The sequence below is a fragment of the Sciurus vulgaris genome, assembly GCF_902686455.1.
Source record: "Sciurus vulgaris genome assembly, chromosome: X".
NCBI lineage: Eukaryota > Metazoa > Chordata > Mammalia > Rodentia > Sciuridae > Sciurus > Sciurus vulgaris.
In genome coordinates, this window is record NC_136471.1 from 102,489,373 (window position 1) to 102,514,219 (window position 24,847).

General features: G+C 36.4%; 1 protein-coding gene across 1 annotated transcript in view; it reads left to right on the top strand.

The window, feature by feature from the left end:
* Positions 1 to 24,847, top strand: part of MED14 (mediator complex subunit 14) — a 73,089-nt gene that overhangs the window by 5,950 nt on the left and 42,292 nt on the right. The window contains 12 exon segments of the mRNA XM_079122813.1: positions 1,669 to 1,774; positions 9,195 to 9,368; positions 10,089 to 10,145; positions 10,147 to 10,174; positions 10,177 to 10,218; positions 10,779 to 10,907; positions 11,373 to 11,480; positions 12,036 to 12,168; positions 12,744 to 12,894; positions 13,536 to 13,647; positions 19,840 to 19,965; positions 21,558 to 21,636. Of these exon segments, the coding sequence (XP_078978939.1) occupies positions 1,669 to 1,774; positions 9,195 to 9,368; positions 10,089 to 10,145; positions 10,147 to 10,174; positions 10,177 to 10,218; positions 10,779 to 10,907; positions 11,373 to 11,480; positions 12,036 to 12,168; positions 12,744 to 12,894; positions 13,536 to 13,647; positions 19,840 to 19,965; positions 21,558 to 21,636 (1,245 nt within the window).

A 24,847-nucleotide genomic window follows, 5' to 3' on the forward strand; every position in this document is an offset into this window, starting at 1 on the left:
TTTGGAAATTGGGCTCACATTCCCTATTACTGAGACAGCATGGTTCAGAAAACCACGCTACAATAGTTTACCAAAAGGGACATCTTCTTTCTCGTGTATTTAAGAAATCAAATTAACGATATACAAATCTATTTGCTCTGGGAGAGGAACAGAGACCTCATATCCTCTGTAATTCATTGCTGAGTTAAAGTGACACTGTAGAGGGTCTTAGCCCTCAGGTGGCTGCCAGATCTTTTTTGGGGGATTATGGGGATGGAAGCCAGGACTTCATACGTGCTAGGCAAGTGCTCTACCACTGAGCTGCATGCCGGCCCTGCCAGAGCATCTTGTACACTTAACACTTTGCTTTGTCTCCCTTGTCTGTGATGTTCTGCTTGTTTTCTTTCATAATTCTTCATAGACATTAGCAAAGAGTCATTGCCAGGCTGTCCTTGATTTTTCTCTCTAGAGTGCCACTAATTACATGTTGGCTGGTCTTAAGGAATCCTTTCAGGTTGGTTGTGGGTTTCTTAGGCTCTTGATAGCAGTTTGACTCTGGAGCCTTTAGTCAGGATTATACTTAAGCAAAAGCTTCTTATGATGCATTTCATCATGGTGGTGATGTATGAAAATTCAAGATGTCTGAAAATTCGTAGGTCAGTCCACATGGAGGGAGGTTGGTGTTCTTCTGGGTCCTGCCATTAGTCCTGGCATCTTTTTTTTTTTTTTGCGGTACTGGGGATCGAACTCAGGGCCTTGTGCTTATGAGGCAAGCACTTTACCAGCTGAGCTACCTCCCCAGCCCAAGTCCTGGCATCTTGAGTATATTTTTTTTTTTTTAGTGTCTTAAGGTAAAAAAATATGATTATTAGTTTTATAGCTGCCATGAAGTTGAGAGGTCTAGCTAACACGCTAATTGACGACATAAAGCTTTTTAGTGAATCTCTTAAGACTTTAAGAGGAGATGATAAAAATACTGATGAATGTTGGGAGAAAAAGCAGTCGCAGGTATAGCATAAAAATCGATATGAACTGCATATGGCATAATGAATCTGACTGTTATGTATAATTAGAATGCACCAATTTAAAAAAATAGATATAAACATACCTTCTACCTTTTACTTTTATTACTCAACACACTTTCTTTGACTTAGTTTCCAAGTTTACCCACTGAAATTCATTTGATAAAGAGTTGTCCAGTTCTTTATTCAGATTTTTAAATCTTGCTTTTGCAAGATGGGAAATTGGCTCTTGCTTTTGTAGAAAGAATATAGTTTCAAGCTTTGGTAAAAATGTATTTCAATTCCCTGCCCTTACTAACTAACTGCTAATTTCAGTTAGGAAATTCATACATCATAACTCCTAATTTGATTCCCTCTATGATGCAGTTAACTTCTACTGCCATATATCCATGAATTTAGTATGTTTTAGTAAACAGTTTATATTGTATTATGAAACTGATTTTAAAAACTAATTTATTGCTAAAACCTATTGGGTTTGTTACTGTGAGGTAAAAAAAAGCATATGCAGATGACATACAAAATGTGATAATCCATACTTGGATAAATAGGAGGTTCATTTTGATGTAGCGGTTGTAAACAAAGGTGAATTTTATTTTTTTAGTGCAGATGAAATAAATCTGTGAGATATTCATTGTAATATATCGGTTTTCTGAAAATTCTTTTGTAGGAAAATAGAAATAGTACAGTTTGCTAGCCGGACACGCCAACTCTTCGTTCGATTATTAGCTTTAGTAAAATGGGCTAATAACGCTGGCAAAGTGGAAAAATGTGCGGTGAGTTAAACTTTTGGTTTTACTTTGTATAAAAAGCTTTTGAATGTTATAGTAAACATAGTTTCTAATTGTAGCTTTAACACTTCTTACTTAAGTGATGTCGCCTTCATAAGTAATCGTATTTCTCCAGGAGAATGTATAGTAGATTTCTTTGGGAACCTAGTATTTTCTTGTGAACACTGAATCAGGAGAGTAGGAGATCTGGAGACATCATTACACAAGGAGACTTTAAGTATGAGATTGGAACTAAAGAGGGGAAGTGCTTAGCCTAAAATTTGTATTAGAATTTGTAAGAGTTTTCCTTAACCTTTGCTTATTGATTTTTTTTTTTTTTGCGGTGCTGGGGATTGAACCCAGGGTCTTGTGCTTGCGAGGCAAGCGCTCTACCAACTGAGCTATCTCCCTAGCCCTGATTTTTTTTTTTTTTTTAACAGTCAAATCATAAAGAAATACTTATTTTTCTCCAAAATTTTCAATTTATGAGACTCTCACAAAAAGAGGCTTGCTAGTCCTTCCTGCTATTATGCAGAAGTTTCATTTTCTTTCCTCCCACTCCTAACCCTCACCCTTTTAAACTGTGTCCCTCAGGCAGCAGACATTGATAAGTGATGTCTGTCTAAATCACTTACCTTAGCCCCAGACTAGGCTTAGGTGGCCACACGTCAGGAGCTTTGTTCAGTATTTGTTTTAGCAAAAGACATTCTCACCCTAGAGAACGAGGTGTTTCCTTTCATCTGGGTGTCGTCGATTGCACCCTCCCTCCTTTGTTCCCCACTGAAGAAGAATACATGAGCTGAGTGTGCTGGCACACACCTGTAGTCCCAGCAGCTTGGGAGGCTGAGTCAGGAGAATCATAAGTTCAAGCCAGCCTTGGCAACTTAGTGAGACCCTCAGCAACTTAGCAAGACCTTGTCTCAAAATTACAGCAAAAGGGCTGGGGACATAGCTCAGTGGCATAGTGCCCCTGGGTTCAGTCTTCAGTACCTAAATAAATGAATACGAGTAAGGACTTTTCAGGTAATCCTGAATTTACTCTGATTTCTCAGCCTAAATCATTAGCTCATATTAGTTTAGTTATCAGTGATAAATTACTTGTATTTGGCAGTTGATTTCAGGTACATAGTGATTCTTTGGTTAAGAACTACTGGAACAGGATAGAATGAGGGATATATGCAGACAAGATTCCCTAAGTTAAAGTTATGAATACTGAGCATGAGGTGGGATGGTTCAGAGCCTTTTTTGACCCTAGATGTTATTTTTTAAAAGGGCTAATTCAGTGTATACTCCAGAGTACTATTGTGAGAATTATCAAGCCGTGACAGAAGAGTAAGTACGAGGCTAGTCCACAGAGTGTTAGTTATATCCAGTGATCACAGTCCACACAGTTATAATCCTGCTTTGAGTTCTGTGGGTACATTTATTATCTTCAGTACTTGGATGGAGAGGTTTTGCAATCACTATTCAGAAGTTCACAAATCATGTGTCCTCCACAAAAGCCCATGAAGGCTTATAATGGCCTTGGGAGAGTGATTTCATCTTCTCATTCCATGTCATCCTTCCGTTGTGCCTTTTGAGTGAATTTTATGTTTGTTTAAGCTTCAGTTCTGCTTCTTTGGTGAGCAACTTTGAAATGGCTCCCAGTGATCCTTTCCTCTAGACATTCATGCCCTTGCATGATCCTCTCCCCTTGAGTGTAGCCTGTGCCCAGTAACTTGCCTCATTCAGTGTCTTGATCTTGAACTTCCCAGCCTCCAGAAGGTTTCAGAGATTCAGTCCAGGTTGGCTGACACCATAGCTCTGGGCTCAAGGTGAGGCAGAACATCCTGGTGGAAGGGCGTGGCAGAGGGAAGCTGCCTAGTTCCTGACAACCAGGAAGCAGAGAGCAGCTTTTTGATTCTTTTCTTTTCTTTTTTTTTTTTTTTTATTCTTGACATCCTTGTGAGAATGACAGAGTTGGTATTTTCTCCCTGTTGTATAGATGAGGAGACGATAAGGTTTCTAGAAATTACATAGGTTCTTCAAGGTCACAGAGCTGATAACAGCATTTATCTGTTCATTTGTTTATTTACCCATTTATTATCCAAACCGCTATTGAACAATCCCTGCCTTCAAAAATCTCCTAGTCTTTTGATCATGGAATCACACATTTGCATTTGAAGAAGCAACATGCAGTGAAATATGCCAAAGATGCTGAAATCTACCCACCCCAGAAGTTATAAGCTATATTCAAGAAGTGTTAAGGAGGAAAACCATCAGTAGGGATTATTTTTTGTTTTTGTTTTCTTTTGGTTTTGGTACAAAGGACTGAACCCAGGGTCGCTTTACCACTGGCTACACCCCCAGTCCTTTTGTTTTATTGTTTATTTTGAGACAGTCTTGCTAAGTTGCTGAGGCTGGCCTCAATTTGCAATCCTCCTGCCTCAGCTTCCCCAATTGCTGGGATTATAGGCATGCACCACCGTGCCTGGCCAGTAGGGATCTTGCGTGATCTCACTGAGCTCATAACTTGGGGATGATGGTGTGGTGCAACAGGTGAGGCACACAATTGCTCCTGTTTTATTTCTGTCACTCCTAATGAGGAGAATGGAGTTCATATTGGAAAGGGTAAAGTAATTAGCATAAAATGAATTAAACCCCTGAAATAATGAGAGCATTTACCCACTTTAATTGAGGTCAGCTCTCTAGGCCCAACTCTACAAGGCCAAGTAAACTTCTGGCTCCTGTCAGTTATATTTGGGAAGTGGGCAAAATGGGGAGATGCTCCAAGTTTGACAATAATGCTCAAATTCCTTTTTTTTTTTTCCATTCATTTATGTCATGACATTGTAAAATGTTACCAGTTTTCGTAGGTTAAAGTAGAAAAACAACTTTACATTGGTTAAATTATATTTAAGAGATTTAAAAATTCTCTTTAAGTTTATAAGACTTCCTGGATAAATTAAAATTAGCAGCTATCTAGTGTAGAGGTACCATAATAGTTTATTTTTAGCACCCTGACAAGCTAAGTTGAAAATATTTTTATAGCAGTTTTTATATCTGCAAATCCATTTGGGGGTTTGCCTGTTACATGAAATACCACTTCAGAAAGAAATCTGCACATAATTTCTGCACATATGTTTCTGCATATAATTTTCCTGACATCTCACCTCAGTTTTAGCCTGCTGGGTTTGCTTATCCTCTATTTCACTGGATTTCCTTATCATTAGACAGAACTTATATGAAAGTTGTCAGAATGAAAGGATAGAAGAAGTTACAAAGAATTCAGAATTCTAAATTCTAGAATGTAGATTCTTCTTTTGTTTTTTTGGGGAGTATCAGGGATTGAACTCGGGGGTGCTCAACCACTGAACCACATCCTCAGCCCTGTTTTGTATTTTATTTAGAGACAAGGTCTTGCTAAATTGCTTAGGGTCTTGCTAAGTTGCTGAGGCTGGCTTTGAACTCATGGTCCTCCTGCCTCAGCCTCCTGAGCTGCTGGGATTACAGGCATGTGCCACAGCACCAGGCTGCTTCTGTTTTTTTCTAAGCTTAAAAAAGGAAAAGAAATGAAACCAACCCTGATTTTCATTGCACAATTCCAACTCTGACAGCCAATGGCAGGGCTGGAATAATTCTGTAAGATGTATCTAGTCACATACTTTGGGTCTCTTTGAGAAGACCCATATCCATCTATATAATACTGATCAAAGGTTTGTTTAGGGTGAGAATATTTTGTACCATATATTAAATTTTCCTTATGGGGGGAAATTTCAGTTTGTTCATCCTTTGTCATCTGTTGATATAGAAACAAAGTCTTTTGTACGCTGTAAGGCAGAATTTAAAGGATAGTTTTTGTTATGAATATTAATATAAACAAGCTTATTCCAAGTTTGAAGTGTACAGTTCATTGTTTTGGAAATTTGGGCAGCAAGTCTAATTAATCTGTTTTGGCCTAAATGAAGCAATATTGGTATAGCATTTCTGAAAAGTCTCAGATTTCTTTCAGTAGTTAGTTAATTTGGGGTGATATTTTATTACACATGTTCAAACCTTTAGTAAAAAGTTTGGCATTACTAGCCGGGTGTGGTGCCACATGCATGTAATCCCAATGACTTGGGAGGCTGAGACAGGAGGATCACAAATTCAAGACCAGGCTCAACAACTTAGTGAGACCTTGTCTCAATAAAAATGACGAGGGATGTGGCTCAGTAGTAAAGAGCCCCTGGGTCAAAAAGAAATGGTTAGGCATTACTGAGCTGTATCAAAGTCAGTTGTTCAGTTTTTTCAAATCTGGTATTAAATCCCTAATTATACCATAGGTATTGAAATCATGTTTGATAGTAGTACTAAGTTGCGTGCTTCCATAACATTATCAAGCAAATTGGAAACTCTTGGTTTCGATATCAAGCTACATTGTATCATCTTTGAGTAATGAATAGTACTATGTAGCATTCTTCTGAATTTGCTGTTCAAATAAGTAACATTCTAAATAAAGTCCCACACTGGACTTACAGAAAGTTTTAGTATTTTTGTTTGTGAATATAGACATGGAAGTGTGTGTCAGGGATCAAGTCCATCAACTGGACAATTAGAGGTTTGTTCATATTTTGACATTTATGTTCTCAACCTAATGATCATTTAACTGGTCTCAGAGGTTCTTAATACGTAATGATCTTAGGTGGGCTCATGCCTGTAGTCCCAGCTACTTAGGAGATTGAGGCAGAGGATACACAAGTTCAAGGCCAGCCTGGACAACTTCTTGAGACCCTGTCTCAAAATAAAATTTAAAGGAAAGGGCTGGTTATGTAGCTCAGTGGTGGAGCACTTGCCTGGTATTCACAAGGCCCTGGGTTCAGTTTCCAGTACTGGAGGAAAACACTCTTTAGTGATACGAGCCATACTATGTGTGTTCTTCTGTGTAACTGCACAGTTTATAGAACTGTAGTGGTAATATAATCTAAGTATGTTTTGTCTGTGGAAAAGAGAAAAACCTCTCATTATCATAACTTTTTTCCCTTTAATAGATCGATTGAGATATAATTCACATATACCATACAACTCACCCATTTAGAGTATAATTCAATGATTTTTATTATATTTACAGATTAGCGCATCTGATACCACAGTCAATTTTAGAATGTTCTTATCACCTCAAAAAGAACACCTAGACCTTTTTGCTATCACCCCCAAGATCTCCTCTAGCCCTAGGCAACCACTGATCTGCTTCTGGTGTCTGGATTTGTCTGTTGTGAACATTTCATATAAATGGGATCATATGATATATGGGTTTTTTTGGTCTGGCTTCTTTATAATGTTTTCAAGGTCACTTGTGTTGTAGAATGTATCAGTACTTCATTCCTTTTTATGGTTGGATTGCATGGATATACATTTTGTGTTATCTGCCTTTGTTAATAGGGGTTTGAGTTGTTTTCAGTTTTTGGCTATTATGAATAATGCTGCTGTAAATAATCATGTACAAGTTTCTGTATGAATATATGCTTTTTATTTGTTTTGAGCACACCTAAGAGTAGAGCATCAGGGTCATATGATAAATATATATTTAATCATTTGAGGAAACTGCCAGAGTGCTTTCTAGAGTGGTTGCAGCCGGGTGTAGTGGTGCACGCCTGTAATCTCAGTGACTCTGGAGTCTGAGGCAGGAGGATTGCAAGTTTGAGACCAGCCTTAGCTACTTAGTGAGGCCCTAAGCAATTTACAGAGACCCTGTCTCAAAAATAAAAAATAAAAAATAAAAAGGACTGGGGTGTGATGCCCCTGGGTTAAATCCCTGTTACCAAAATAAACAAATCAATTGACTGCAGCATTTTTATTTCCCACCAGCAATATATGAGGGTTCCAGTTTTTCCACATCTTTACCAACACGTTATCTGACTTTTTGAATCTAGCCATCCTTGTAGGTACGAAGAAGTATTTTACTGTGGCTCCAGTATCCATTTTCCTGGTGGCCAGTGATGTTGAACATCTTTTCATGTCTGTGTTGGCCATTTGTGTATCTTAGAGAAATGTCTATTCAGTGCTCAGTGAAGTTCCAAAGGAGATTGCTGTTAACCAGATTAATAGTTGGTGTGTAAATACCTAAGAAAGAAAAGAACATGATGATCATTAGGAACTTAATGAACTCACTAATAACTATAGTTTTATCTTTATTAGATTTCTTAGTCAAAGGGATGTTTGCAACTAGTGTATTTTGAGTTCTGCAGGTGTTTTGTTACCCATGTTTCAGGTGGGTTTGGATAAATTGACATCCCAATAGGGTTGGTGCAGATCTTCCCAGAGAGAGGTCTTTGGTAGTCTAAGACACCATTGAGGGGAGTCTTAGAATAGCCTAAATATCAGTGAAACTCAGTTCAGGAGATGAGAGTGTGTTGCTAATAAGTTAAGTATTGGTGGCATTGATAGAAATCCACTGTACTAGTCATGGGAGGTAACATTTCTATGGGGTCTAAGAGAAAAAACTTTTCTTAGTTATTGGCCATTTTCCTGTGTGTAAGTGCCTCCACCTTTACGTAGGCTTCAATTTTCTCATCTCAGTAATTATCTGGTTCTGTTTCCTAGACTGAAAACCAGACAGTAAATTAACTGTGGAAATATGAAGAAAATGTAGGGCATTGTGTGTGCATGATGTCTTCCAAGTGCCATGTTTTCATTTGGCCAACATGAAAAGAAATATTAAGTATTGTTCTAGATAGAACTAGAATATAAAAATTCAAGGAGGTAGTTTTCAGCTCTGTGTTGAGCTCTGCTAGTTCAGGCATCCTTAGGAAATGCACTGAGAGAACTGTTGGAAAGGATTTTTGTATTGGGCATGAAGTTGACCTGTATCTTATAATGAGCAACATTTACTGTCTCGTATGTTCCAGACACTGTTCTAAGGGTTTTAATATGCTTCAACTTTTTTTTTTTTTTTTTTTTTTTTTTTTTTTTTGCATTCACTCTTAATCCTGAAAACAACTTTATGAAGTTGGGAATTGTGTCCATTTTACATTTGCAAAAACTGAGGCGAAGTAAGTTGCCCAAGGTTACCGGGCTACTAAGTTGTAGAGTTAAAATTGAGACCAAGTCAGTCTAAGTCTAGGAGTTCATGCTTTTAACTACTTCAGTACCAGCCAACTTGAATATCTACTAAGAGTAGAAGCATTTTTTTCCTCTTGACTTTTCCTAACTTTTGATATTTTTGTGTGTAATGTTAAGGATGGAGAAATGTATTTTAAAAACTTTTACTTAAAGTGACAAAATTGTTTTAATGTCAAAAAAACCCCACATGCATTAAATATGTCTTCTTCAAGTTACTGGGAATGTTTCTGAATACATATGGAAAACCTATATTAACTTCTTTTGACGTTTTCTTTGGAATGAGTGAATGATGTTTAATATAAAAAAGTTTTCAAGCAGCCAAAATACATTTCCCTTTGCATTAAAGATGATCTCAAGCTTCTTAGATCAGCAAGCCATCCTGTTTGTGGATACTGCTGATCGCCTGGCCTCGTTAGCTAGAGATGCTCTGGTCCATGCACGCCTGCCTAGTTTTGCTATCCCGTATGCCATTGATGTACTGACTACTGGTTCTTACCCACGGCTGCCAACCTGCATTAGGGTAAGTGCTTTGACCTTGTGCTCATAAAAGTTAGTCTTTGCTTTAGGATTAAGTAGCCTAGAAAAAAACATTTTCAAAACAAGTAGTTTATACAGTCCTTTTTCTTATAAGTAAAATTGTGCTTTTCTGAAATAAATTGGGGCCAGAATGTGAGTAGGTATCAAAATGGGTGCATCTTTTTTTGGGTGGTAATGGGCCGATGTGCTGACGAAACTTAACATTGATTTCAGGTGCGAGAATACTGCATGCTAATTGCTTTTTGGAAGCGTTTTTACGATTTACTGGTTACTGAGTTGGTGCTATTGTATTTTACACCTTTGAGAAGTACAGGGGGCTGAGGGTATGGCTCAGCGGTAGAGTGCTTGCCTGGCATGCACCAGGCCCTGGGTTTGATCCTCAGCATGAAAAATAAATTAGAGAAATAAGTAGTCATCTGTTGATATTAAGTTGATTAATAAATGGAGCATGAAGAAGACCATGTGGGTATAGTGGTCTAAGCTAGGTGACCAGAGGAATTTTTGGCACCCTAATGCTGGTAGTAATTTAGTTCACTATTTTTAGATGTGGACTGCAGAAATGAGTGTTGAGATTCTCTTGGGTAAAGTTAAGAAAACATTGGTAAAGACAGGCACAGGCAAAAATTATGCCTTGTGCTGGGAGTATAGCTCAGTGGAAAGATATACAGTGATTATTTAAAAATCACTTAAATTTTATTTTTAGGATAAAATCATTCCTCCAGACCCTATTACCAAAATTGAGAAACAAGCCACACTTCATCCAGCTTAATCAGATTCTTAGACCTCGACTTGTACCACAGATCTTCCTCCTCAGCTAGCAAATCTTACAGTTGGTATGTATCTGAAACTTTTTTCTTTCTTTTCTTTCTGTTTTTAAAGATGGTGTCTTATTGTGTTGTTACCCAGACTGGTCTTGAACTCGTGGGCTCAAGTGATCTTTCCTCCTTAGCTTCCCAGCTAGCTGAGACTGTAGGAGGGTGTGCCACAGCACCAGGCTGAAATTCATTTTTTAAGAAATATTTCCTTAAATAGTTTTTTGGGTTTTATTCAAAGAAATACTATGAAGTTTTGACACACAGTTTTGGTAGCATTCGAATCCATGACTTGTGAGTCATCCACCTCTTTAGTACCTAAAAATACAATGTTCATGTTGGTCAGGGAGTGAATGAGATCATGTGGAGTTGAAGGAGAGAAGGGTCCCAGTTTTGAGTCTCAAGAAAATGGCTGTTTGTTGCTGCTTTTAGTTTCTGAATGACTTGGGTCCTGGCTTCTGAGAGAACCACTGAATGGTTTGAAGACTTATGAAAGAACTCTCAGTCTACCTAAATTTCTTTGTAAGACAGGAGGCTACTTGTTTTCTAGCAAAGTACACTTCTTCCTCTTTTTCTAAAAGCAAATGGCCGCGTGAAGTTTCGAGTTGAGGGAGAATTTGAAGCTACTTTGACAGTGATGGGAGATGATCCTGATGTTCCATGGCGCCTTCTCAAGCTAGAAATTCTAGTTGAGGATAAAGAAACAGGAGGTAAATTACAAATACTGATTTAAGTCATAAGTACTGATTTGAATATTTGGTATATTGTTGAAATATTCCTTCACCATAATAAATCTGTGTAGTAATTTGTCCTGTAATTTGAAGCAAGTTTTACCATAATCATAACTACATACTGCCTATAGAAGTTCAGTTGTTTCTCAGAGTATAATGTTCTTGTTTTTTTTTTTTTTTTTTTTTTTTAATTTTTTTTTTAGTTGTAGATGGACACAATATCTTTATTTACTTATTTCCTTTTATGTGGTGCTAGGATCAAACCCAGTGCCTCACACGTACCAGGCAAGCACTCAATCACTGAGCTCCAACCCCAGCCCTATACTTTCAGGTCTTTCCTTTTTAAAATTCATCGTTTAGTTAGATACACGTCCTTAGTTGGTGGTATTATGTGATTCGTACGCTTTTCTGATTAACTGCCTTCTTTTCTCCTGCCAATGGAAGATGGGCGAGCCTTGGTTCACAGTATGCAGATCAACTTTATCCATCAGCTGGTGCAGTCTAGGCTCTTTGCTGATGAGAAACCTCTTCAGGACATGTACAACTGCCTACGTATCCTTCTGAAATTTGAGACGTTGTAAGGATTTTGTGTCTCCCTTTCCCTCCTCCTTTTCCATTTAATTATTTCTGAACTGAAACAGCTTAGCCTTTCCTCCCGCTCTCCCCTTTTGGGGTAGACACAGGACTGGGGAACCAGCCAGTGTGAAGCATACCTCCACATCTATAATGAAACAAATTTTAAATCTTATTGTTGAATTTGTAGGCAGTCCCCAAAATTTTTAAAAAATAGTACTGTTTGGGGACTGTGTAGTACTATTTAGTTAATTCATATTTTCTAAACTTTGAACTGAGGGTCAACGTGGACCTTATGGTTGGTTTACAATGGTTCAGAATTAAATATAAAACTTTTTTTCTAAAAATGTCACAAATTTTACCACTTTTTAGTATGAGTCATTGGAGGAATGTGATTCCAAAGTTCCAAAATATGATTCCAAAAGTTCATAGACAGCTCTTTGGAAATAGATCTTTTGTTAAATGAAGTTTACCTACATTTTATTGTCTGCTGAAGTAATATATATCTTAGATTTGCTTAACAAGATCTACCAGATTCTTTCTGCTTATCACTTCAGTTAGAAGTGTTACATTCCCAGACTCTAATGTTAATCCGAGAGCGGTGGGGAGACCTTGTGCAGGTGGAAAGGTATCATGCTGGGAAGTGCCTCTCCCTGTCCGTTTGGAAGTAAGTAAAATTGGTTCTGGTGGGTTTGTGCTTTGAGTACTCTTTTATCTTCTCTCTCTCATGTCTGACTTAATATATACTAAAAATCATGTGCCTGTACCAACTTGCTTTTGTTTAGTCATTCATGCTAGGTCAGCACTGAGCCATATCCCCAACCTCACATCTTTCTTAGAACATTACATGTTTCAGATCCATAAACATTTATCTGTTTGTATTAAGACTTAATATTTTTTAAAAACTTAAGGTTAGTTTACTCTAGATTCATACCAAATTGCTAAAAGACCATTAGATTAGATTGGTGAGTATCTGTTTTTTTTTTTTAACATGCTTGCTTATCACAGTTTTCTGTTTTGAATTATACCTTTTTAAAAACTTTGTTTTGGAGAAAATCAGATATCAGACTGTTTATATTCCCCAATTCCTCTTTGAACTTTGCTTGATTCCCATTTTCTCCAAAGGAATTAGAGGTGAATAGATAGATACCTCTTGGAAGACAGGTTTTTCTGTTCTTTCTTGATTATTCAGAAGTTAAGCTGTGTTGAAAAATTTTTTTAATATTTTTTTTTTCTCTTAAGCCAACAGGTTCTTGGTAGAAAAACAGGAACAGCTTCTGTTCACAAAGTTACAATTAAAATTGATGAGAATGATGTCTCCAAGCCCCTACAGATTTTTCATGATCCCCCTTTGCCAGCTTCCGATTCCAAATTAGTCGAAAGAGCTATGAAGGTAAAAGATCTCCATATATTTTAATATTGGTTTGATTAAAATCAGTATAACTTAATTATAATCAGATCAATAATAATTGTTATTACAATTATATTATACTTGATTATAACATGATTAAATCATATAACCAGTTCCTTAAAATACTTAATTGTTCCTAAAATCCTGTATGAAATTTGTTTTAAGTGTTACACTTCTGTATTCATTGTTTTTACTGAACATCTGATACTATAACATTTACTTTCACTTTTGGTGGGGGATTGCTGGGGAGTGAACCCAGGGCAGTGCGCATGCGCTGTACCACTGAGTCACTCCTCCGTTCTATTGCAAATTTTGTAGTTCAAAACACCATTTCATTTGTAAGGTCTGGCATTTGATTACTGTAATGACTGATATTGACACACACACATACGTATTTTTTTATCTGCTCATCAAAATATTAACTATAGTTTTTTATGCTTCCAATATCATACAAGTTAATTTTTAACTTAATATGATATAAATTGATTTTTAACTTCATCTCTGCTTACTTTACTGGTTAACAGTACAATTCTAAAAATATCTTGTAGCACAGAATTCTGCTCTCAGGCTTCTAAGGTAAAAATATTTCACTTGCATGTGCAATTTTGTTGTTGTTTATGCAGATTGACCACTTATCAATAGAAAAACTCTTGATTGACAGCGTCCATGCAAGAGCTCATCAGAAGCTCCAGGAACTGAAGGCCATTCTTAGAGGCTTCAATGCCAATGAAAACTGTAGGTGTTTTAAATTGACATTTCTGCTTTGCTTTTCTTTAAATTAGCATCCACATTTGTTGTATGAAGGATTCTTTTTTAATATGACTGTTTTCATGGTCCATTGGTTTTATTGTGGAGGCCGGGCATTTCCATGTTTTAACTTGTAAATCTATCAAACTTGTTCTAATTTTTCCTTTATTTTATTCTTTCTTTGCTTGGCCTCATTTTTGAAATGTTTGCATATTGCCTCTCTTTCAAACTTTTTTCTTATTGAAATGGAAGCTTTTAAACATGAATCTTACTTCCTTTAGTTTTTCTTCTAGTGATGAGGCAGCATTGCAAATATTTATATTTATAAAACACAATGAAATAGGAATTTCATCCCCTTAAAAAATTTTTTTTGACTTGATTGTTAGTAACAGGGTTCAAAATAAGACATTCATTTATAAACAGAGTGAAAAATCTTCCTAATTTACCTAGTCATTTAGAAAGCAAAACCCTTCCATTTTATATAGTTTTACATCATAATGAGCTTATTTATTATCCTGCCCTGTTTGTTTTTGACCATGATTACCTTGTACCCCACCCGCAAAGTTAATTAAGGGAGATGATGTAAGTGAAGTGCCTTCAAAGTAGGAAGTCTTAATCGTGCTTGTAGCAAAGGTACTGCCTTTTATCATTACAGAGCCCAGCTCAATCCATTATACTTAAAATCAGCTTCTTAGGTATATTAGTAACCCGGATTAAAGCCACTTTGAACAAAAGTGTATAAAACCACTGCCTGAAGAAAAGGCAAAGTCAGAAAAAATTATAATATTCAAATAGATTCTGGTGTTCTGTTGCATAGTAGGATGACTAAACTACAACATTCAAAATAGAAAAGAGGTTTTTTAGAATGTTCTTACCACAAAGAAGTAATAAATGTTTAAGGTGATGGATACGTTATCCTGATTTGACCATTACACAATGTATACATGTGTCAAAACATCATGTTGTACCCCATAAATATGTACAATTATTTTGTGTCAATAAAAAAATATGTGTTCATTCAAGAAAAATGAAGAATAGATGTGAAAGAAGAGGATCTAAGACGAGCCAAAGTATTAGCTTACATTTTTAAAGAGATTAAGGGGAAGGGCATGAATTAATGAAATTGCAAATATGAAGCATAAGAAAAATAGAAAGGGCATATCAGAACTCCGGTGAATGTGTTGATGAAAACTTACTTTGTGGGGAGCAGATGGGATGTCCATTAGCCTCATCAGGGCTTAGCATTAGAATTGTCAGTGCTTAATAATCTTAATTATTATCTTCAGTGGGAACCCCCTCCACCAATCTCTCAAGCAAAGATGTTAAATACATGGCTAAAAATTATGATCAGAAAGCATAATTGAAACCCATTGGAGTTAGAAAGGGTGCTAATCCCCCCTTTGTTCTTTTTTCTTAACAGCTTTATCGAGATGTAATTCACATAGGATTACCTCATTTGGTGGTTTTTACTGTACTCAAGAGTTGTACAACCATCACCTCAGTCTAATTTTAGAACATTTTAATCATCCCAGAAAGAAACCCTGTGCCCATTAGCAGTTCCTCCCTATTTACCCTTCCCCCAGCTCCTGACAACCAGCAATCTACTTTCTGTCTCCACAGATTCGCCTATGTAGACATTTCACATAAATGAATCGTATAATCGGGGGTCTTTTGCATGTTGTTTTTAACATAATGTTTTTGACGTTCATCCATATTTCAATACTTCCTTTTCATTGTCAAATAATACACTGTATGGATATACCATATTTTATTAATTCATCATGGCTGGACATTGTGGTTATTTCCACTTTTTGGCTATTGTGAATAATGCTGCTATGAACATTTGTTCAAGTTTTTGTGTGGACATATATTTTCATTTCTCTTGGATATATGCCTAGAAGTGTAATAGTTGGGTCATGTGGTAACTGTTTAACCTTTTGTTGTGTTTAACACCACTTTACAATCTCATGATAGTGTGTGAGAGTTCTGTTTTCTCCATGTCCACACCAACACTTGTTATTGTCTTTTTGTTTCTAGTGATTGTGAAGTGGTATCTCATTGTGGTTTTGACATGCATTTCCCTAATGATTGTTGAACATGTATCCATATATCTTTTTTGGAGAAATGTCTCTTCAGATCCTTTACCCATTTTATGATTTTTTTTTAATGGAGTTGTAAAAGTTCTTTATATATTCTGGATACAGGTCCCTTTTCATATATTATGATTTGTAAGAATTTTCCCCCAGTATTCTGGGGTTGTCTTTTCATTTTATGGTATTTGCACTACTGATTTTTTTTTTGGGGGGGGGGGGGGCGGTGGTGGTGATGATCCTGGGGATTGAACCTAGGGCCATGTGCATGCCAAGCAAGCATGCTACTGCTGAGCAACATCTCCAGCTCCGCCCCTACCCCTACCCCTACTCCTACCCCAGGCCAGGGTCTCACTAAGTTTCCAAGGTTGACCTCAAATTTGTGATCCTCTTACCTCAGTTTCCCAAGTGGCTGAGATTTACGGCCGTGCACCACCATACCTGGTCAAGTTTGTAGTTTTGAGGGTGTTCATGTTCATCTTTTTTGTTGCTTGTGCATTTGCATCCAGCCTGAGAATGCATTTCTCCAACCTGAAGTGGTAAAGATACACAACTGTTTTCTTTTATTAGTTTCATATTTTGCTTTTACATTTAGATCCGTGCTTCATTTTAAGTTCGTGTTTGTGACTAGTATAAGGTAGGGGTCCGACTGCATTCTTTTATATGAACATATGCAGTTGTCTCAGTAACATTTGTTGAAGACTGTTTTTCCCTGTTACTTTTTCACCTTTGTTGAAGTTTCCATTTTGTTCTTCAAAAAGACTTTTAAGCATTTTGCAATCCTAATTTCTAATTTTTTAAAATAGTAAAATGCTAAAATTTTATTTTTTAGGATTCCAGGAAATAAGGTTTGTGATCCTTTGATAGACTGGTTTACTTTGGTATCATCTATAAACAAAGCTTAGTAAGTAAAAAAAAAAATAAAATAAAATCAAGCTGTGTGCAGTGGCGTACAGCAGCTCAGGAAGCTGAGGCAGGAGGATCATCACAAGTTCAAAGCCAGTCTCAGTAACTTAGCGAGGCCATAAGCAACTTAGTGAGACCCTGTCTCTAAATAAAATATATATTAAAAAAGGGGACTGGGGGTGTGGTTCAGTGGTTAAGCACCCTGGTACCAAACAATAAAATGAAATCAGTATGATTGCCAGGATATTTAAATTATTTTGAAAAGTAAGCTAAATTTATATCTAAATAGGAATGGTTTTGTGTACTGTTCATCTTCATCTGAAGATTTTTCTTTAGTGGCATTTGTAGAGATATCACTACCTGCACAGGCAGATCTGAGTTCAACTGTGTGCTCTTGAGCTAGCCATTTACACATCTGGGCCCCATTCTCCATCTGTCATTTGAGGGTATTAGTCCAGACTCTACCTACATCTCTAACTCCTAGTAGGAGTGTGCTACAGCAGTGACTTTCAAGCCTTAGGTGTTTGTAGCCTAGGTGTCAGAGAAAAGTGTTTCGGGGACTGTGATTGAGGCAAGGAAGGAGTTTGCACGTGGATTTGTCCCAAGTCCTGCTTTTTTTTTTTTTTTTGCGGTGCTGGGGATTGAACCCAGGGCCTTGTGCTTGCAAGGCAAGTACTCTACCAACTGAGCTATCTCTCCAGCCCCCAAATCCTGCTTTAATCAAGGGATTCCGCAAATACAACGGCTAGAGGAAAGGGTCTGCTGATCCACCATTTAGGGCATAACTCATTTTAAAAATTCACAGTTACGAATTCAGACTCTTCCTGTGGTCCTGTTTGATCTCATTTGTGGCGGGAAATATAGTCTGTTCTTGGAATCCCTTAGTGCAGTTGCCCTTAATCAGCTGGAGTGTTTTCCAACCCCTAACTGGAATAGCCTGAGCGAATGAGTAGCTGAGAGACGGGAGCCTTTCAAGAGAGAGAGGAGAACACACTTTAGGCAGCTCAGATGGCAGCGTGCCCGCAGCGTGTGGTTGCATGGGGGCGGAAGTGGCTCAGGCAAGAGGAAGCTCAGGACTTCGGAGAGAAGATCAAAATAGACAGTGCAAGGTGCTAGAAGTAAGTTGAGATATGTCCCAGTTCCCAGCAGTTGCCTGACCCTTGGGAGCCAGGTTGTGTTCCTTTGTGTTGTACTCTACCCTCTCGCACCTGAATCAGGGCAACATCATCAGTTTGGAAACTGAACCCCACACAGCCATTCCTCATTGGTCTTATAGTTACTTCCCTTCATTTTCTGTAAAGAAAAATATGGACATTGGTGGTAATAGAAGATCATCATAGACATGTATCTTTAAGTATTTTCTACCTTATGGACTGTGTTCTCTACCAATGCTCTTGTGTTTTTGAGAATACTGAAATTTGATAACTAGATTGTAATTATAATTGCTACCCCAATTCCCAGAAGTAGTTTTATTCCATTGCTACATTTTAGAAATAGTTTCGATTTAAAGGATACATTTGTACCCCATTAGTAATTGCAACTGTATAGAAATGTTTTAAAAATCAGCAACCCTGTTTCAAATTTAAGTACTTTCTTATTATATTACTTAATTTAGTTAAGTTCAGCAAAAACATCATTGATTTGAACTAATTTGTCACACTGGTCTTGAATTATAAAAATATTATAAAAGAAATTCCTGTGTGTGCCTTTTTGTTCTGTTTTTCCCCGCCTCAGGTGAAACTTCTGCTGGACCTGGACCTTAAACATTTGTATACAAATATGTACTAGATGAACTTGAAAGCAATTTATTTTCATTTCATTAAATGCTCCTACATTCTTTAATTAATTTGATAATTTGGATAGTTAGTACCAATGGTAACTTCACCCAAAGCATTGCAAATTCATAACAGGGTTTGGGTTATTTGTTCAATTCATAAAGGAATACAGATAATGTACATTTGTTGAACACCGCTTCTTTTTGGTGCTGGGGATTCAATCCAGGGCCTCAGCTACATCCCAGCCTCTACATTTTTTTTTTTTTTCTTTTTTTTTGTGGTACTGAGAATTGAACCCAGGCCCTTAAACACATGCTAGGCAAGCACTGAGCTATATCCTCAGCCCTTTAAAAATATTTTTAAATTCTGAGACAGGACCTCAGTGAGTTGCCCAGACTGGCCTGGAACTTTCAAACCTCCTGCCTCAGCCTTCCGAATAGGTAGGATTATAAGCATGGACCACCTCACCCAGCTCCCACTTTTTTAAAGGCGCCTTCACAGACTTGTTATTTCTTCCTCTTAACTACCTGTGGCATGGAGGGGAAGATGTTATTGTCCTTGGTTTTTAAAGTGGCACAGAGGACTCATGCCTGGTGGAAAGGCCTATATGCCCGCTGTGTTCCCTGCCTGCCTTTTGTGCTGTAGCTTTAGAGGAACTTGGTAACCAGAAGAGGAAATTCTTTAGTGTGCTTTGCTCTTTACTGGATTTCATTTTGCCAAGTTGTAGAATTAAAGGAAAAGTTAATTGGGCCTAGTGGAAATACTGTGAAACTCTAGATCAAGTATCTTGTCAGCTCTGGGATTTGTGTTTAGCAATTGCCTATATTCTTGTTTCATCTATGACTTGAAAATGAGGTACACAAATGACTTGAAAAGAATGTTTCCCTATGCAATCAATAATGTTTAATAGTTTTCAAGTCTTTCTTGAAACACCTGGCCTCTAATTGCCGGAAAAACACTTTTAAAAATGCAGAGTGACATTGAAAATCTTTAGGCTGTAGATGAGATTTATTCTGTTTACCAAATAATTAATTTTCTTCTTGATATTTTCCAACTACTATCAAGGAGAAAATTCCTAAAAGTTCATTTATTAGTAACCACTGCATGAAAGTAAATCTAGAACTCCGTTAAGTGATGAGATTGACTTTCCACTAGGTTTTTAAACACTTTTAAAGGAATCTTGGATTTTTTTTCCTGTAATATTTGAAAGGGGTAGCTTGTTTCAATTCAATTTGAAAATTATATTCTTCCATTTGAGCTACTACTAATTGACAATAATTCCATTCCAAATTTCACAGAATCATGTTTTTCCTCTAATCTTTCAATCGTGTTTCTACTCACTGAGATATATATATATTTTTTGGAAAATATTCAGATAGAAAAATAATTTTAAATTCTTAACTGTTCAGCTTCCATCGAGACTGCACTTCCGGCTCTTGTTGTTCCCATCTTGGAGCCCTGTGGTAATTCGGAATGCCTACACATTTTTGTAGATTTGCATTCTGGGATGTTCCAATTGATGCTTTATGGACTTGGTAAGTTACTAAATGATATAGTCACTCAGTGTAAGAAAAAACATTTTTAACAAAATAAAACCTTTTTGCCTTTAGGTATCGGAAGGGGTGTTTTACAGTGTTGAAAATAGGTATGGAAGGAATAACTGGCTAACATCTGTTTCTCGGAGCCCTGTTTTAACCTTGCTTTGGATTTTCTTGTACCAGAAGTTAAACTTCCCAATAAAAAGTGCATTTATGCTATTTCTCTTACATAAAAGTAGTAATGGTGATAACTGGTGTTGTTTAGATTAATTTATTCAGTAGCTCAGTTTCTGTTGGTTTTTTTTTTTAATTTATTTTTGTTGATGGATCTTTATTTTATTTACTTATTTATATAATGTGGTGCTAAGAATCGAACCCGGGGCCTCACACATACCAGGCAAGTGCTCTACCACTGAGTCACAATCCCAGCCCATAGTTTCTGTTTTTTTGCTTAGTTGGGTGACATGGAAATCACTCCAAGAGATTCTAATGTCATTCATGGCTGGAGAACATGTTTATGATAGTATAAATATCTATGATGACTTTTGAGGTAACAGGGTTCTGAAGGAAAGCATTTTTCTCTGGCTTGAACACAAAAGATATTTTTAAAACTTTGATTTCTGACTTGTTCTGTTACTGAGTGGGTATTCTGAAATAATGAAATACTAGGAATAGTATTTTTGCATTGCTACTGAAACGGTATTCTTGAATATATTATCACATTCACCATTTGACATCAAAATTAAGCCAAATAGATTGATGAAGATAAGGGGTTCTCTGGTCACAGTTGTGGCTATATAGATTTGAATATGAGCTGCTCATGGACAGCAGGACTCATTGCTCTGAATCATAGCGCTCTGACCTCATGATGTCTTCTAAACCTAATCACCTCCTAAAGACCCCTTTTCTACATATCACATTGAGGGTTGGGGCTTCAAAATATGAATTTGGTGGGGGAAGGAAACAGTTCATTCCATAGCAATGCTTTTTTGTTTTATTCTTTTGTTCTTTGATCTTCTAATTTCTTCTATGCTTTTCTCCACTAATTGAAATTGTTTTGTGTTGTGCCTTTTTTGCTTAGTATTTTATTATCATTTTCTAATGTTATTCAAAGTTCAGAGGGATATATAGCAAGCTAGTCTTTATACACCAGTTCTTGTTTATGCCAAAGATCATTGGTGTTTGGTAAATAAACATTTCAGTGGAGTCTTTTTAAATAATGTTTAAGGCTCCAAGTCTAGTAATATTATGAGTTTTAAATACATTTAATTTGAAAATACTAATAAACTAGAATAAGAATTTTGGTAATTAAAATAAAGGCAAATAATTATTTGCATATTTGTTACTTGTTCTTGCTAGTGCACATTTGCTGTTAGTTGTTTTATCTATAAATCTCCTAAAATGTTAAAGAAGGAAAACATATTAGGTTGATATATAGCTTATGATGCATTTAGTTTAGTTTTTCTCTGACTCAAAAACAACGTGGTTTTCTGCCTAAAGCAATAGTTCTCATTTTAATTTTGGGTTACATAGATGAAGATTTTGTTTCTCATGTAAACAATTAATTAATCAAGTACTTTATTCTGTAGACCAGGCCACTTTGGATGACATGGAAAAATCTGTGAATGATGACATGAAACGGATCATTCCTTGGATTCAGCAGCTTAAGTAAGCTTATTTATTTCAGCTCAACACTAAAAATGGAAATCTATTTTGACAGGATATATTTTCTTCTCCATCATTACTCTTGATCAGTCACTGTCCTTAGGTTTTATGACATGTAACTTGAGTATCTTTTGAGGATTTAAATTCTCTTGGAATAGATCCAAGATGGCAGTGCTTCGTATCAGATTGCCCTCTTGAGCAAATATAGGTATGAAGGGCATGACATTCACCTTGCAGTCCTTACCACATTTTCTCCTGTACAAGCACTTTATAGATCACTTACACAATGATTTTTTTTTTTTTTTTTTTTTTTTTTTTTAAAGTCAAGTGTTCTCTGTAATAGTGTCTTAGGTGTTTTTATCCAGGAAAATCTTCATGGTATGAATGTACCAGCTGACACTGTCCCAGAATTAGTCATTTTTGCTTCTCTAATACCATCATTCATTTTGTCTCAAAGTCTGGTAATGCTTGAGCCTTTTAAATGAAATAAAATTGAAAATGAAGCTAGAGATCATTGTATGAGACTTCACTACCACCCTGGTACACAGAGGTGCCATTATGACAATTCCAGCAAACTCTTTTTTAAAATTAATAAAACAGGATTCCAAGGACTAAAAATAAATTTCAGAGATGAAAAATTGACAGATGGTGAAGAAGGAAAGGCCAAAAGACAACAGAAGGGCTATTCATGGGAATCTATTGTTTCTGTCTTCTATTCTTTCTTCTCCTCCTTTTGCCGTTTTTTGTTTAAATATTTGAAGAATTTATTAAAATTAAGTAATGTTTTCATGAACAGGGCATGATTGGTAATGCCAGTAGGTAATACATGAGCCCTTTTTTTGAGCAACTGTTTATCTAATTGTAAAAAAACAATTATAGTCAATAATCTGGTAATAATTTACAATAGTTTTTAGTGTTTTAGCATCAGTTTTGTACATTTGGCTAAACAAGCAAGATGTAAATGCCTAACATGCTTAATAATTCATGCATGCAACATCACTGTGAGGTTATTTATCTGTCATTTGTAACTTTCAGAAATCTAACTTAAGGTCTGGGGTCGTGGCTCAGTGGTAGAGTACTTGCCTAGCAAGTGTGAAGCACTGGGTTTCATCCTTGGCACTGCATAACATTAAATAAATAAAATAAAGGTTTTGTGTCCATCTACAACTAAAAAATAGTAATACATCTTTAAAAAGTATGTTTAAAATAGAAAAAAGAAATATGCAGAGGGGAGTGAGGGGCAGGGAGGGGTGGTGGGGATGGGAAGGACAGTAGGATGAGACAGACATTATTACCCTATATACAGTATGATTCACTACAGGTGTGACTGCACCATGCACAGCCAGAGGAATGAGAAGTTATGTGCCATTTGTGTACAGTGCATCAAAATGCATTCTATTGTCACGTACGACTAATTAGAACAAATTAAGAAAAATTCACACACAAAAAGAGAAAAGAAATATAACTTAAAATTAAAAGCCAAGTCCCCAGAAGCCTTTCACTTATCAAATGTATGTATGCATTTTAGCTCGCATTATTTATTTATTTATTTTGTGTGTATATGTGTGTATGTGTGTGTGTGTGTGTGTGTGTGTGTGTGGTGCTGGGGATTTGAACCCAGGGCCTTGTACATGCGAGGCAAGCACTCTACCAACTGAGCTACATCTCCAGCCCTTGTTTGTTTGTTTGTTTGTTTATATATTTATTTATTTTTTTTGTGGTGCTGGGAATTGAACCCAGGGCCTTGTGCTTGTGAGGCAGGCACTCTACCAACTGAGCTATCTCCCCAGCCCCGCTTATTTATTTTTAATGGTTCTTTGTAGTTATGTATGACAGTAGAGTCCATTTTGATAAAATTATACATGAATGGAATATATCTTATTCTAATTAACATTATTTATAAGAAAAGTCTTGATTTTTACTTACAACAGTAGTGCTTCTCAAGTTTTCTGTGATGAATAACCAGTTTATCACTAATCTGTCACAGGATAAATTTTTTTAAGACAACATTTTGAGGTATATTTTATATGCCAGAAGCTCTACCCATCCTAAGTATACAGTACACTGATTTGTAGTAAATTTACCAAGCTTTGTGCCCATTACAATTCACTTGTAGAACATTTAGAACATTTCCGCCACCACAAAACATTGCCCATTTATAGCTAATCACCTTTCCCAGCCCTAGGCAACTACAAATCCACTTTCTGTAAATTTGCCTTTACTGGACTTTCCATATAAATGTAATCATAAGATATATGTTCTTTTGTGATGGGCTTCTTTAACCTAGCATGTTTGGGGGATTCATATTGTAGCATGTACCAGTACTTTTTTTTTATAGCTAAATTGTTTTGTACAATGACACATTTTGGTTTGTTCATTAGTTGGTGGACAGTTGGGTGGTTTCCACTCTTTGGCTATTGTGATTAATGCTGCTATTACTACTCATAGCAAGTGTGTGTAAACTTTCATTTTCATTTTTCTTTGGTCCATATCGAGGAATGGAATTGCTGGGGCATGCAGTCCATTTATGTTTAACGTTTTAAAGAAACTGCCAAACTCTCCCAAAGTAACTGTGTCATATTGCAATCCTATCAGCAATGTGTGAGGGTTTCTATTTTTCTATGTCCTTGCTAATGCTTGTCATTGTCCTTGAGTATAGGCCTCTTAGAAAGTGTGAATAGGTACCTCATTGTGATTTTAATTTACATTTCCTTAATGACTAATGATGTTGAACATCTGTTCATGTGATAACTTCTTTATACTAGGCAACAAAAATGAATTCTAGGGGGAAAAAAATGATAAGACATGTCAAAATATAAGCCCCAATTCTTATTAGCAGAGTCAATAGACATAAAATTGCACTTCAGTAAATAAAATTTGAACAAATGTATCAGGAAAAAAGAAAATTTCAGAAACTGCACATTATCCATGGAATATATATACATACAGGCACTTAGTGTAGACAATCACTCTTTTTTTTTTTTTTTTTTTTTTTTTTGAGGTGCTGGGGATTGAACACAGGGCCTTGTGTTTGCAAGGCAGTCAGTCTACCAACTGAGCTATCTTCCCAGCCCTAGACAATCAGTCTTACAAACGTTTTTCCGCAAATCATAACACAACAGAAATCAAGAGTAAAATAGCAATTCAGCATACACTTGGAAAGGACTACCTTGTGTATCATTTCAAATTTTTGATACGGCAGAAGAGCTTGTTT